Source organism: Balaenoptera borealis (genome assembly GCF_965194805.1).
Source record: "Balaenoptera borealis genome assembly, contig: HAP1_SCAFFOLD_1929, whole genome shotgun sequence".
Taxonomy (NCBI): domain Eukaryota; kingdom Metazoa; phylum Chordata; class Mammalia; order Artiodactyla; family Balaenopteridae; genus Balaenoptera; species Balaenoptera borealis.
In genome coordinates this window covers 840-16,433 of record NW_028122330.1, presented here as the reverse complement: position 1 = coordinate 16,433, position 15,594 = coordinate 840, and the positions used below count along the sequence as shown (strand labels likewise).

Below are 15,594 nucleotides of genomic sequence, written 5' to 3'. Positions count from 1 at the left end.
AATATTTAGCTCTTGTTCATCCTTTCTTAGGAACTACTAAAGGATGTGCTTCAACACAACCAGGAGATAAAACCAATAGACAGACATGGAATCCAGGAAACTGGGGCTCTAACACAGACGTGAAGGAAGGCCCAGGATGATGGTTTTGCATCAAGCCTATAGAGCAAACAGTCCAGATTCAAGCAAGAGGACTCCAAGACTTTGGGGAGAGGGCCTCCAGGAGACGGGGAGACAACACTGCTTGATTATCTGATGTGTTTAAGATGTGAAAAATTATTGCTAGATGTTTTACAGATTTGTTAGAACACTTGAAAAAGGTAATATGCTGCTTAGCTCAGCAGCAGACAATTTTTACCCAGTTTAATCATGTGGATACTGACTATTTATTTAACAAAAAGTGTTATATTTGGAGGCTCATGGGAGGAAGTGGTGGGGGGGACTGGTGAGTAGAAAGTTAATCCTTGTCTAAAATTGATAATCAAGAGCAGCTATAAAAACATATAATTTAGAAATATACAGGTAACTGCTACAAGAAATAAGGACTGAAAGTAAGTGCCTCTGTGAGAAGGGACAGGAGAAAACATTGCTATTGCTTTTTTGTAAAAGAAATCATTTAGTACTATTTTATTGTTTTAACTATCTACATGCATTTTGATAAAATTGAAATTTTGTTTAAAAAGATTATGTGGCTATTTAAATTCTGTGGCTGTTTAACTAGAAAAACTAAGTTGCTTTTTGGAAAAATGTTTATAATACGTTAACTCCTTTTGGTCTGCCAGGATTTTAAAGTCTTTACAATAAAGAAGTCCTCCAGTTGAGAATGAGGCACTGGCAGCCTAGAAAAACTGTAGCATCCTTTGTGTGCCCCAGATGCCTTGAGATGTGTAGTCCATGTGGGAGGACGAGACACAGGCAGGCTTGGACCAGTGTATCAGTAAAGCTAGCATAACCAGGGGAGGATGCACCAACCAAGGTTCAGGGAAAGAGTTAAGTGGGAAAAAGATATAAAATGCCCATGTATACTATGACTGCAATAATGCGAAAACGATATGTTCGTCATGAGAAGGGAACAAGGACAAATGAAAACAGTTGGATTTGTTGGAAGTGGCAGGGAAGGTAAATTTTTTCCCCTTTAACTTGGAATTATATGAAGACTGATATAATGTTTGTGTAAAGCAGAATACACGTTTTTATAGGAAATCAGTGGCATTCTTGGCTCTGCTTCCCTCCTGCAGCTTAATTGCTTACACAGAACAGTATGTGGAATACGACCCTTTGGTCACGCCAGCTGAGCCGTCCAATCCCTGGATCAGTGACGATATCGCTTTATGGGACATAGAGATGAGGTAAAAAAAAAAATGTTTTAATGTTTGGGAGTGGGGGCAGGGCAATGCATGGGATCGTGAGATTATGTTACACCCTATCTTAATTTGACTCTTTTTATCAATAGAACAGAAACCCCTCAAGTAACCACCCAACTGGGTTCCTTACCCATGGTTTCTACCTCCTCATAGCTTTGTACGTGGATCCTTTGTGGCTTCCCTCTGACCTCTCTATGACCCTATGGATGTTATGATAACTGGGACGGTCCTTCACATTTCCTAGTTCTGATTGCTGGAGGGCAAGAATCTGTGGGTCAGTTTGGCTTTGATACATTAGCAGCAGCAACAATAATAGCTAGCACTTACTCTGTGCTGGCCACACAGTAAGTGTCTTCCACTGAATCCCCACAACAGGTAAACATTATTATTCTCACAATTGAACAGATGGGGAACTGAAGCACAGAGGAGTTAGTGAACTTGCTCAAGGTCACACAGCAAGTAGGTGGCAGAGTTAGGATTAGAACCCAGGCAGAGGGCTCCAGAGCTGTGGTTTTCATCACTCTGCTCTTCTGGAATAGTGGGCAGCAATGGTTCCATCCCATAGCTCCTTATCGATGAGGGAAACTAGTGTGTTTACTTAGTAGCTGAGGAACTGAAGCCCAGGGGGACTTAGACCACGTTCACGATTACAGAAGGAAACCCAGTGTGGTGTGCCTTTGTACCCTCTGCCCCTCCGCGAGACAACTCTTCATTTGTTCTTCATGTCTTTATATCTCTCTCATTCACTTTCATTCTTGCTCTTTTTCTGGCTTCTTTTCTTAAAATGGAAAACCTTATAAGAAGTAATAGAAGTCATAGACGCTTCTTATAAAAAGTTCAAACTGTCCAGATGTGCCTAACAAAGAAAACTCTTTCTCCCTCCAGCCCCATCTCATTTTCCAGAAGGAGCCTTTGTTAATAGTCTAATGCCATGATTCCCAGACTGCACCAGGCACTCTAGGCTGCTGCAGGGAACTCACAGAGTTCCCACCGGACGTTCTAAATCTTTGAGGGAAACACAGTGATGTTCAACCCATGTCAGATACCGTATAGACGATTAGCTTATGGTCGTTCACCGTTCTCAACATTAGATCACATTACATTCCTTCCAGTGATGTCATATCTTTGCAAATCTGGGTTTTCAGGGCAGTTGTTGTGATAAAAAGCAAGTACTGGGCAAAAATCAACATGGACTAGGAAATGAGGGGGCAGGTGCAGTCTGATTCCAAAGTTTGAGAAGACGTGCAGTACTCCACAGCACACACGCGGTCATTAGGCATGAAGTAAACATATTATTTTTTCTTTCAATTTATATGTATTTCAAATAGCTATTAAGTTGTTAGGACATAGATACATATTAAGCTCTTTGACTTTTTAAGAAAAACAAAAAACTGTTAAGGTTTTTTTTGTTGTTTTGGCCCAGGGGCTCCATGAAAAACTTAGTGAGACATTAAGAGCACCATGAACTAAGGAAGAGTGAAAACCTTTGACTTAGTGTCTATCCCTTTAGATCTGTATGTATATACAATATCATATTCTTTTGGATAAATGGGTCCTTTACATATACATTGTCCCGTAATTTTTTAATTAACAATATGTCATGGCAATCTTTCCAGGTAAACACGTATAGATCCACCTATGCTTTTTAATAGTTACATCATGTCCACTTACATGATTGTAGTGTAATTTATTTAACTAATGCCCAGGTCATAACACGCCACCCGCAGCCATCTTGCCCCAAGCTTGGGAGCTCCCTCGTCCCTCCCAGAGCATCTCTCCCTCACCCTCATGCTCAGGGCGGATGTGGGCATGCAGGTGGCAAGGGCCCGGCCTCCACCCCTGCAGCCCACCCAGCAATCGCCCCCTTCTCGCCCTGGGGCTCAGGATGTAGGTATTGTACAAAGGTTTCTAAATCCCTTCTTTTCTATGCACTTTTTTATTTAAGAGGGTGGGATCCCAGGTGGGAACCTCCCATGATAAAGTTTGTCAATGTTTGGGGAAAAAAAATATTTAGGTTATAACCTTTTTTTGTTGTTGTTAACATAAACAGTGATACAAGGAACATCCTTATACACAGTCCAATTATTTCTTTAGGATAAATGTCCAGTGTTGGAATTGCTAAGAATGGTATGCGTATTTTAATTTTGGTTCATATGGCTAGATTCCCCTGGAGCAAAACAATAGCAACGTTTTTTCATGCCCTCAGCTTAAAAGTGCCCATTTCCCCACATCCTTACCAACCCAAGCATTATCAAGTTTTTTCATCTTTGCAAATCTGACAGATGAAAATTAAAATATTTTACTTTTATTTCTTTGTTAACATACTTGAGAATCTTTTCTCATGATTACTAGGTACTCATTTTTCTTTTGTGGCTTGCCTGTTTTTGTGTTTTTGCCCGTTTTTCTAGTGGTATGTTTTGCCTTAGACTTTGGGATAGAAAGCAGTCACATTTACTCAGATCATATAGTTAATCTTTTTCCTGATAGTTTATGTTTTCTGAATCTAATTTTTCTTCTTTTTTCTGTTTCTCTTCCTTGACTTTTGCTTTATTAATCAAGTTTTGTATTAGTTTTTGTTACTCTAGTTTCTAGTCTAGTCATACTTTTAAGGGGTTTATTTTAAAATGTCATTACTTCAAGCAAATAATAATGAAGCATAAGAAATGAAAACTAGAAGTTTTTCTTTACCTCCTCCAAATCCCATTCTTCCCCAGAGCTTTGTTAACCTGATATATATATATACATTTTTTTTAATTTATTATTTTTGGCTGCGTTGGGTCTTTGTTGCTGCGTGCGGGCTTTCTCTAGTTGTGGCAAGCAGGGGCTACTCTTCGCTGCGGTGCATGGGCTTCACATTGCAGTGGCTTCTCTTGTTGCGGAGCACGGGCTCTAGGTGTGCAGGCTTCAGTAGTTGTGGCGCGTGGACTGTAGAGCACAGGCTCAGTAGTTGTGGTGCACCGGCTTAGTTGCTCCGCAGCATGTGGGTACTTCCTGGACCAGGAATCGAACCCATGTCCCCTGCATTGGCAGGCGGATTCTTAACCACTACGCCACCAGGGAAGTCCCAACCTGATATATTTGAAACTAACACTTTGAGACATATTTCTCAACCAACATTAAAAGAAAATAGTATGTAGATGGGTATCTTCTTTCTAATATTTCTGACATGCCCTCGGTAGTCCCTTTGATCGGATACAAGAACTTAAATCTTTCTTTAACTTGGGTCCCCTTCCTTCCTTCCTTCCTTCCTTCCTTCCTTTCTTTCTTTCAATTATTGCTACACTTTTCTCCATTCTACCCTCTCTTTTCAGGAAATCCTTTTGTAGGAATTCTGGTCATGTGGGGTGTAGGAGCCCTACCTCTTTTCTCTACTATTTTTCCATCTCTTAGTCTTTTTATTCTATATTCAAGGATAGAATTCCTTGAATTACTCTTCAGAGTCACCAGTTTCAATGGTGTCCATTCTGTGATTTTTATACTTTAATGAGTTTTTCTTTTCCTACGAAGTGTTGGGAAGAGTGGTTGACAACTGTGCTTTTTATTTCCAAGAACCTGTAATATTTCTTGGACTACTTGTTCTTAGTAGCCTGCTCTGTTCTAGTGATGTTTATCCTCTCAAATCGCCCTGAGGATGGGATACAGATTATTTTTCATATCTTCCCTCTATTTCTACCACTTAGTCTATTTCACAGGGTGTCATTGATCAGAGAATCATTGTTTCTGTTCATTGTCTCATTACTCCAATCACTGTTCAGAGCAGATCAATCCTTTCAGATACCCAGAAATTTGGGGTACTGCTGGTTTTCATAAATGAAGGTCTTGGCTTTCAACTTTTGCCATACATTAGAACCACCTGGAGAGCTTATTTTAAAAAATACCAATGCCCAGTCCCCTCCCCAGATCAATTACATCAGAATTTCTGGCAGTGGGGCATTTTTTTCTTAATGTTATGCTAATGTACAGCCCTGGTCCAGATGGACTATACCAGTAGCTGAGGGTTCCCTCAGTAATTGTTTGGGTGAGTGGTTCTCAAACCACAGGGTACATCAGAATCACCTGCAGGTGCTCATTCAAATACAGATGCCCCAGGGTGGTTCTGGGTGCCTATATTTTTAGCAAGCCTTCTAAGTGATTCTGAGGCATAGCACAGGTTGAGAAATCCTGGTGTGGCTCCTGAGTTCCCCTGACCTGGGTAGGCTTTCCTCTGAGCAGGTCACGTAGCTGTACAGCCTCACCTGAGTGTATTAATGGGAGGAGGGCACAGGTAAATCGGCAGGGTTCTCCTCTGGGTCCTGGGCATATGGTCCAAGAACAGACTGAAAGACTGGGTCCTCTCTGGAAGTGGGATGGGTGGCTGCGGGGGTCCATGGGTGGTCGAGCCCCAACTTTCCTTAGCCCAACGTCCCTGCAGCCAAGTGTGCTGCTGTGTTTCAGGCCCTGATTGGGTTTCTGAAGTTCTTCAGTTTCCTCTCCATGGTGCTTCCCAAGACCACTCTTCTCCCTTCTGCTGAGGGATCTTAGGGGCACCCAGATAGATCTGCAGAAACCTATGAGAAGCAGGGGAAAACCTCAGCATCTTTAGAAGCCTCCCTGCCTTGCTGAGATGTTTTTCCCATCCATATTTGCTGTACCACCCCTAGGTTACAGAGGCACCACCCTCTGGCTTTATTGCCCACATGAGAAGCTGGCCAGAAAACATCCCCCCTTTGCTTAGGAGACCCTCTCTGCCCCAGGGAGCCTGTGTCCCATATTTCTGAGTTTATTCCCTGTGTCCCCTGTTCAGTGCCCACCAACTGCCTCTACTTCCATTCCTGCTGTTCAGGGCTTGGGGTTTTCCCAGGCTTATGCTGGGGACACTCAGTTACTTTATTCCCAGATGGCGCCACTAGAGGCATAGGCGGCTCTCAATCAGCTTTGTCACCAGTTCAGTGAGGCCACCTGCTTCATACCTTCACGAAATTCCTCAACGTTTGTCATCTGCTAGTAGGAAATTTCTTTGCCTCTACACACTATGTTTGTCTTGTTTTTAGTATTTCATGGAACTCCAGGCTCTTGCCTGTTCCCTCTTCCTGGACCACTTCCACAGACCCTCACACAGCTGACTTCCCTTCTCATTCAAGTCTCACTCAGCATTGGTGTCCCTTCCTCAGAAAGGTCTTCTCCTAAATGGAGAAAGAATTTGCAAAAGAATAGATACATGTATGTGTAAAAAAAAGAAGAAGAAGAAGAAGGTCTTCTATGACCACTCAATCTGTAGTGGCCACCCCATCCATCCGGTCACTCTATATCACATCCTCCCCCTGGTTCTCTTTCTAGCTAAGACTTAAAATTATTTTAGTGCCTTGACCCATGTCTGGCACATAGTAGGTACTCAAAAAGTATAGGTTGGATGGAGGATAGGTGGAGAAGTGACCATTCTGTTGGCCATTTTGTTGGTATTTGGGAAAGGAGGAGAGGTAAGTGCATGAATTGAATTCACCATGATGACACTGGGATTTCGTCCTTCTTTCTTGAAAGTCAACAAAAAAACATGTGATAGCTTGGGAAAATGGTGGTCATCTGGCCTATTGGTTTATCCCAACCTATCAGCTTGGTCCCCAAGGGACAAGCTGCCCCCACAACTAGGCTCTGGCTCTGTCCTTACCGCTCAGGCTTCTACTCTAATCATAACACCGTACCTAACACCTGCAGTGTTCTGTCTACCTTCAAGCAGAGTCAAGTTATTTAGATACAGGTGAAAATGAAGAGAAGCTGTGAGGCCCTGTTTCTTCTCCCAGTAGGACATTCCCACCCAGTCAGATGCTGATGGTGGTTGGGTACCTGCCTTTGGTGACACGGAGTCGGGGATCAGTGCCAACATCCCGGTTCGGTCTAAAGATGAAACAGCCTTTGTCCGTGAAACAAAGGCTGAACATGACCGGTAAAATAATCAAAGGTTATTTTTTCTCAGTTTCAGTTTAATTCAACAAATAGTATTGTGAACCTACTATGTGCTGCCTTCTGAGCAAGAAGGTCTCTCAAGATACTAATGTAGCGAGGTGAATAAACATGCTATCTTACCTCCCGGCCTCAGGATTCCTCCTCATTTGGCAAAGGACATTAATGTCACTTGGGGCATAGAGTCAGGCCCTGAGGGCAGGGGTGTGGGCAGAGACTCAACAACAGGTGGAGAGGTTGTGCCCCATAAGAAAATGAGATGAATGTACTTTTCATCCCTCAGGGCAGTGAAAAGTGAAGGTGGAAAGAGGATCGGAGTGACGGGAGAGACCAGGCCTCTGTGCAGGGCCAGGAAAACCCCTAGTGCTGGGATGTCCAAGGACTTTTCAAAATAGGAATAACGAGTATGTGATTTTTTTAAATTGCCTGCTGCTGGATGGGGCAATGTGTACCCCCTTCTCAAAACCCTCCAATTTCAGTAAAGGCTCTACCCTCCCAAACACTGTGTGAAGGAGGTTTTTGGTGAAGATGGGTGAAGGTGTGTGGAAGAGTCAAGGCAGCATGGGAGAGAGCAGGAGTCCCTTGGGACTTCGTGTTCATCTGAGGTGGGCTGTGATTTCTACTGGGCATGAGCAAATGGGTACAGACTCTTTACGATGTCCAGGGCGGAGGGCATCACAGAGAATGTCTGGATTCCACAGAGATGAACATGCTGTCTCTGCCACGTGGAGGTTTCAGACAACCCAGTGGAAGACGGTGACAGGGTTTAACAGAATAATTGGCAGGGTGATGCACGATGTAGCGTAAATAATAGAAAATTGTGCTTTACTCCTGTCTCCTTCTCAGACAAACTTTTAGATCTAGAAATCCAAGAATGAGAAAGGGCATGTTCAGAGGGCAATACAAGGCTGCCCTTTTAAAGGATGCGCCTCAAGTCTATCTAATGGAAATTCTGAGAAGTCAAGGTTTGATAAAGAAAGTAGTGATTGCCAGGGCTCGTCACTGAGGGAAAATAAGCCCCAAATTGCCAGATCTCAGTTGGAGAGAGCTCTGTAGTCTAAACACCACCAGGAGAGTGTCTCTGGGAAGTATTCCTGAGTATGCCATCAGCCAGATAGCGGATCTAACAAGAACCTGGCATTGCCTGCAGGATTGTGGTTCATGATTTGCTCTCACCACATGATATACGTTTGGCTTTCTCTCTATGCTGGGCAAAGGTGCATGAGCAAAGAGCTACAAGGAAGCCGGCTCATCCTGCTTGGCCAAAGGTATCCACTCCCAACTAGCCTGACTTGCTGAGAGGCAGAGACCGTCCCTGAGCTGCCTGTGTCCAGCAAGTTTGATAGAACTGTTCATCCAGGATATTAATCAAGTTCCTTCACTGTGGCAGTCAGTCTCCGAATATGGCCCCATCGGTGCCTTCTCTCTTTGTATGCCTGGGCTGCTGCTTACATCAAGATGGGACACCTCCTGCTCTTTTTATCTGGGCTGGCCTTGGTGCCTTATATAACCAACAGAGTATGGCAGAAATAACATTCTGAGAAAATGGTCATAAAGCAGCCCTTGGTCATTTGAGACATTTGCTTTTAAGACACTCCTTCTTAGACCTGTTGGCCAAGCCGTGAGAAACCCAAACCATTAGGGAGACCATGAGGTTGACAGCCTCAGCTGAGCTCCTGGCCAAAACCCAGCATCATCTGCCATGTAATGAGCCATTGTGGATGTCCAACCCAGTCCAGCCTTCAGATGACACCACCCCAGCTGCCATCCATCTACAACCTCTTGAGAGACCCCAAGTGAGAACCACCCAGCTGAGCCCAGTCAACCCATGAGATACTGAGAGAAAAGAATAAATTGTTGTTTTAAGCCACTGAGTTTGAAGATGGTTTGTTACACAGCAACAAATAATAGGACCACTCCCCATTGAAGTATTTAGGACCCTCAGGTTTTCTTGGGGCATTAAATAAAATTGCGATTGTTCCTTCAACAGCCCTCGTCCTGAGATAGGGTCAATGGGTATTTACTCTTTAAGGAACAATCCCTTGTATCATAGTTTTTCTGTTAACTCAAATATCTTTTGAAGATAGCTGAGTGTTTTTATAGATAGCTGCTTCTTGTGAATCTGGCTTTCTTGTTCTCAGTTTGGGAGATTTCCTCCATGCTCTTTAGTTGGGAGATCAACTGGAATGACAGACTCCCTTGGAGAGCCACCTGTCTTTGCTATATGTTGGTTTGGGCCGCTCACTGGGAGGCAGAATTTGGTGAGAATCAATGGACACAGAAGAGAAATTAGAGTTAGAAAAAGGCATCCAGCTAGCGATTAGAAAATACTGTCAGTATAAGGACACATCATCCACATCACTATACACATCTTATTGATTTCCTCTTAGCGTTAAATACTTGCTGTGTGAAAAGCACTATGATGAATACAAAGACACATGATATGTGATCTCTGCCCTCAGAGAGCTCACAAGATAGCTGGAGAGACAATGACATAAACCCTTAAGAAGCTAAATGATGGTACAAAACCATAATTAGAAATATGTCATAAGGAAGCCTTTCTACACAATGGATGGAAATAAAGGAGCTGTGAGTTCCATGGATTATTTGTTTGAGTTGGGCCAAGGGAAAATTATTGACCCAGTCATCTGGGGATGGATGTTCAGAGATATTTTACTTTTCAGAATTATTTTATAACCACAGAGACCATTCCGTGGTAGCAATATGTTCAAATCTGATCTTAAACCTTAAAAGGGATGATGCTTGGAAATAACCAAGTGATACAAGAATGACAAATATAGAAAAGTTGTATCCAAGAAGCTTTTAATAGAATAGATCCCAATGACCAGATGTTCTAGAAGAAAAGGAGCAGATGTGAAGTGTCCAGATACAGAAATAGGATTGTGAATAATGGATAATTGAAGGAACCCAGATGTACTAGTTTGAATAATGTCACCTAAAAATTCAGAATCTCAGAATGTGACTTTATTTGGAAACAGGACCATTAAAGATGCAATTAGTTAAGATGAGGTCATCCTCGGGTAGAGTAAGCTCTTAATCCATATGACTGGTGTCTTTATAAAAAGAGAAAACAGAGACACAGGCACAAACAGAGTAAATGTCTAATGAAAAACCAGATACAGAGGGAGAACACCATGTGATAACAGAGGCAGAGATTGGAGTAATGTATGAGCAAGCCAAGGAATGCCAAGGATTGCTGGCAACATCAGAAGCTAAGAGGAAGGCATGGAACATATTCTCCCCTAGAGCCTTCAGAGAGAGCATGGCCCAGTTAACACCTTGATTTCAGATTTCTAGCCTCCAGAACTGTGAGAGAATAAATTTCTATTTTAAGCCACCCAGTTTGTTGGTACTTAGTTGTGGCCACCCTAGGAAACTACCACACCAGGGTATCCTATTCCTCCAGACCTCCTTGTTTCTGCTGAAGGCTGAGCTTGCAGCTTTCTGGATGTCCCGACCTCTGTCCTAGGCCTCCGATTCTGCCTCTACTGTGACACCCCAAGCTTTCTGGCTTACCCTCAAAATGGCCCTTATCCCACTCCTGCCACCACCAAGGAACCTGGCGGGATGAATGCAGTCTCACTGCTTGGGTACCAGAAAGTGGTGACACTAGTGGTAGGTGTGTGTCCATAAGGCAGTCACTGCAGTGACCAAGCAACTTTCCACACCTGGCTCTCTGGGCACAGCCTTTGATTAGGGTGCAGCTGCCACCAGCACCATCCCTGCCGAGCCCTGCAACCTTGGTAGCAAAGAGCAGATAGCTGAGCCCATTCCAGGTCACAGCATGACACTGGCAGAAAGAGATGCTTTCCTGCAACTCTCTGGGTCTTATATTTGCTGCTAGCCTCAACCCCAGGGGGGATTTCTCTATTAACAGCATTTTTTTGTGCCCTGGAAAGCTATTGAATTTGATTGGTTCTGTGGCTTGAGTTTGAGAGAATTCAGGATCTGTCTTCTTGGCTCGTTGCAGAAGGCCCAGCCTGGCACTTTGGAAGAGATCTTTCATGGAATTCCCCATTGTTTGACCTGGTAGGCTTAGTCTTCCACTGTCACCCTATTGAGCTATCCCTAGACATTCGCAAGAGCCTCCCCAAGCCCCAAGGACAAGCCCCAGAATTAGAAGATCCTGCAGATAATGATTACAACTAGCGGTGCAGAAATAGAAGAGATGGGTTTGAATCACTTCATTCCAGAACTGTGATTTCCAATACAGTAGCCACTAGCCACATGTAGCCCCTTAAATTTAAGCTGTAATTATTTAAAATTAAGTAAAATTTAAAATTCAGTTCCTCAGTCACACTAGCCACATTTCAAGGACTCAATAGCCACATGTGGCTTGTGGCTACCATATTGGAGCACAGATATGGAATCCTTCCATCATCGCAGAAAGTTCTATCAGGTAGCACTGGTCTAGAGCTATTTGTTTTCCAAACCTTTCCACACACATGCTCTCTTCCCCTTTTTTACTAAGTGTAGTTTCCTGAGATAAATATTGAGAATATGTCAACTCCATAACACAAAGAAACATCATTTTATTCACCTAATGTCTGTTAGAGCTAATAAAAAGTTTGTGTCCATTTTTAAAAAGAGGGGGAATACTTGGATGTGATCACTGTACCCTACACTACAGAGCAGCGCTCACAGCACTAATGTTTGCAGATGACATGTACCTTCCTTGCATCATTTGTTGACGCTACTGTGAAGTAATTCTGAGCCCTGTGGGCAGGAGCCTTTGCGAACCAATGTGGCTAGCTTTCATTCCACACCTACACACTTTCTATCTCCACCTTCTGTCCTTGGCAACAGAGCTGCACTGGGAGAATAACCCAAGTTTGGATGTGGGGAACAGAGAGACGGCTACTGTTGAGCTCCTGCAAGAAGCCTGAGTGAGACCATTGAAAATGAATGGAATATTCATGCTATTTTCTCCTCCAGTTTCTGTAATTTTCTTGTATCAAGCCGGATGACAATGAAACTATGTACTTCATTATTTGGCTCTCCATAAAAATAACTTCACCACACCCTAGAATTTAAAATTATGCTTCTGGCTTTTGTTGAAAGTAGCTGTATGGAAAAGTTCCTGCACTTTTTGTTGTAAGAAAAGTATCAAAAACATCATTCATTGTGTTTCAGTGCCTCTTATGTAAAGACTTGTGAGATAATTCCTCTTATAATTCAGTAACAGAGCAAAAGTTGTCTTTACTGACAAACTTATAAGCTAGCTGTTTCAAATGTTGAGAGTTGTGTAATCCATTCAAACCTCTTTTTGTCTTGGCTCCAAGGAGGCTCTAAAAATTTTTTTGTTCACTTGCAGCAGTTTCCCTAGCCTAGATTTTCTGCTATAATAATCATCCCCTACCATGCCTTGTCATCATTTGTTCTTATTATTATATTTAAGAGTTTTGTTTTTTTGTTATTGTTTTGTTCTAGTAATTGTATTCTTGTAAACCTCCTCTTCTTTTTGGACATAAATTAAACATCAATTTATCAATGAATATGAAAAAAAAAGAGGGGAAATAAATATTGCTAGGCCAGTGCTTCTCAGAGTTTAATGTGCACTTAAATCACCCAGGGATCTTGTTAAGCTGCGGATTCCAATTCCACGTGTCTGAGGTGGGGCCTGAGATTCCACTGCTGGTCCACAGACCACCGCCTGAGTTGGAGATGGCAGCGTGTAGCTTGTGAACTAGCACCCTATTGCTGCTAGAAGGAGTCAGAGGAATAAATACAGCAAGTGAACTGTAAATGGAAAGACAGAAGCTGAAGGAAATAGTCTCATCTTCCAACACAAAATGAATAAGACCAACTCCCCATCCCCCTCGCCCCCATGCTTTGGTTTGGAGAGGGTCCCGTGGATGTGAAGCAGCACAGCAGAGCTAAGAACTGCACTCTGGAGCCACACTGTCTGACCTAGAGTCTCCACTCCATCCCTTCCTAGTGTGTCTTTGGGCAAATTGTCACTAGGCCTCAGTTTCCCTATCTGCAAAATGGGGACAATACTAGTACCTTTTTCAGAGTAGTTTCAAGGACTCAGTGAATTAACAGATGTGAAGTGCTGGGAACAACGCCTAGGCCATCACAAACACTGTGCGGGTGGTGGTTAAATCAGTGAATGAATGCAACATTCTGCTTCTAAACAACTGAATAAGGTTTATCCTGGATGAGTGGATGCGTTTCTGACCGGCTGTATATCACTTGGACCTAAACTGGACTCTGTTTTTCCCCTGTGGATTGAGGAAGGGGCAGGAGGGGGGCGCTACATCTTTGATGAGAGGTCAGATTCACGAGGCATCTTCGTTATTTTTTTTTAAGTGAAAAAAATGATGGCCTTAAGAGTTGGACTTATAACTGACAGGAGTGGCCCAGGGAGGCCGAGTCAGTGGGGTTGTTGTAGTTCCTGTAGAGCAGCCACTTGGAGGGCATCCTGGTGACCCTCACTTAAATGTGGCCCCCTTCAAATACCTTCTTTAAAGAGACTTTTTACCGTTGGCTAGTGCTGGTGTACAAAAGTCTGCATTTGGGATTTGTGCAGGTTTTATGGAATCTGTCGCTTAAATATGTCACTTAAATATATGCCCGTGGCAGCAAAATAAATTTGAGTTGCTGAAGAGAATATGACACAGGTTTTAGCCTGGTATTGATCACCTTTTAAACCTTTGTTCCCCCTCCCAAAGCAAAGAGCCCAGCCAGCAGCGAGTAAAGAGATGGGGCTTCTCTTTCGACGAGATATTGAAGGACCAGGTGGGGCAGGACCAGTTTCTACGATTTCTGGAGTCGGAATTCAGTTCCGAAAACCTCAGGTAAATCTCTCCAAGGTTTGAGTTGTGTGCAGAGCGTATATGAAGAAATTTGCATCATCAGTCTCTCTTTCCACCTCCCTTTCTCAATCAGATGTTATGGTTCAGATTCAAATTCCAGTTAATCTGGCTAAGGTTGACACAGAGAACAAACTTTATGTGCAGCTTTGTTATCACCAGATTAGCACTGACCAATACCAGCATTTTTTGTTCTTTAAGTCCAGATGACGTGCTTTCAAGCTATTGGAAACGTGTCTCCAATAATAAGTCAATGGTCAAATGGATTTAATGACGCTCTCCATTAACTAAAACCATAAAACCATGGAAATCCACAGTGTAAAGGCAGCTCAGAGACCATCCCCTTCAAAACTTCCCAGTCCAAGGTCCTGAATACTGGACAGGCTAACCAGAAGAAAGAGCGGTCAGTGGGCTCATTTCAGAATTTCAGAAAGCCAAAGTAAATATCATTCAAGACCTGGAGACATAACTGTAAAAGCTAATTAAAACATGCTTTTCCTTTTGGGAGGAATTCTAGCAACTCCATGTAGTGGTTACTCTGGTCACTTGATGCCCATGAGAACATCTGATTTTTTCTTTTGGTCTATGACTAATCAAGATGAGGGGAAACGTCTAATGTACTTACAGTTACTGTTTAGTAGAAAAAATGAAAACTTTCAAAACATGGGGCCCGTTGTAAGTGGGATGAAAGATGAAAAATGAAAAATCTGGTAACGTGGTTTACAGGCTTTCACTGTATTAGATATAGAAACAGAGACATATAGTAAATGTGACTTATCTAAGACCCTTACTGATCTTAGCCAAGTGGTGGCTTCTCAGTGGATAAGAGGGAAATCTCAGTGTTTTCTTGGCCCCAAGCTCTCTTTTATACACAATGTTAATTCCCATCTTCCAATGGCATTTTTCCAAAGACTGGCTTTATAAATTTTTTACTTTTTTTTTTTTTACTTTAAAAAGAGCATACGCTGTGGGCAAAGGACTGTCTGCTCCAGCGTCAGTGTGCAAAATCCATGTTCTTTATTTAGAGTTACAGACCATATCGGTCCCGTACATCCATCAAATGATATTTATTACACACCTATCCTGTACCCAGCCCCTGAGAGTCTGCTAAGGGATGCGAGAAAGTCAAGATGCGTGATCTTTGCCTGCAACGAATTTGTAGGTCCTTGAGGAAAAGACACAAGAAACTCTTAAATCATTAAATGAATATATATGAGTGTAAACTCTAAGAACCATTTTTGAAGTGTTTTCAAAAGGGACAGATGATTGTAAACCAGAGTAGGCAAATCATAAGCTGGACTTTGAAGAGTATACAAGGTACTGACATAGACAAGAAAGAGGGAGGGGGACTGCTCTACGCTGGAAGACGCTGAGACCAAAGATGTGGCAGGGGGACCCTCCCACACCACGAAGTCCTGGGAGGACGTGTAGATGCCGATTAACTGTAATAGCGATGCCTT

The 15,594-nt window shown here is 42.8% G+C and overlaps 1 protein-coding gene across 2 annotated transcripts in view; it reads left to right on the top strand.

Moving 5' to 3' along the window:
* LOC309622261 (regulator of G-protein signaling 6) overlaps positions 1-15,249 on the top strand; it is a 59,588-nt gene extending 44,339 nt beyond the window's left edge. Inside the window, exons 10-12 of one of the 2 annotated variants that reach the window (XM_082409382.1) lie at positions 1,236-1,346; positions 13,994-14,119; positions 15,228-15,249. In XM_082409382.1, coding sequence (XP_082265508.1) covers positions 1,236-1,346; positions 13,994-14,119; positions 15,228-15,234 — 244 coding nt within the window. In that variant the 3' untranslated portion in view covers positions 15,235-15,249. The other variant, XM_082409383.1, reaches the window with a different exon arrangement.
* The last annotated feature ends 345 nt before the right edge of the window (positions 15,250-15,594 follow it).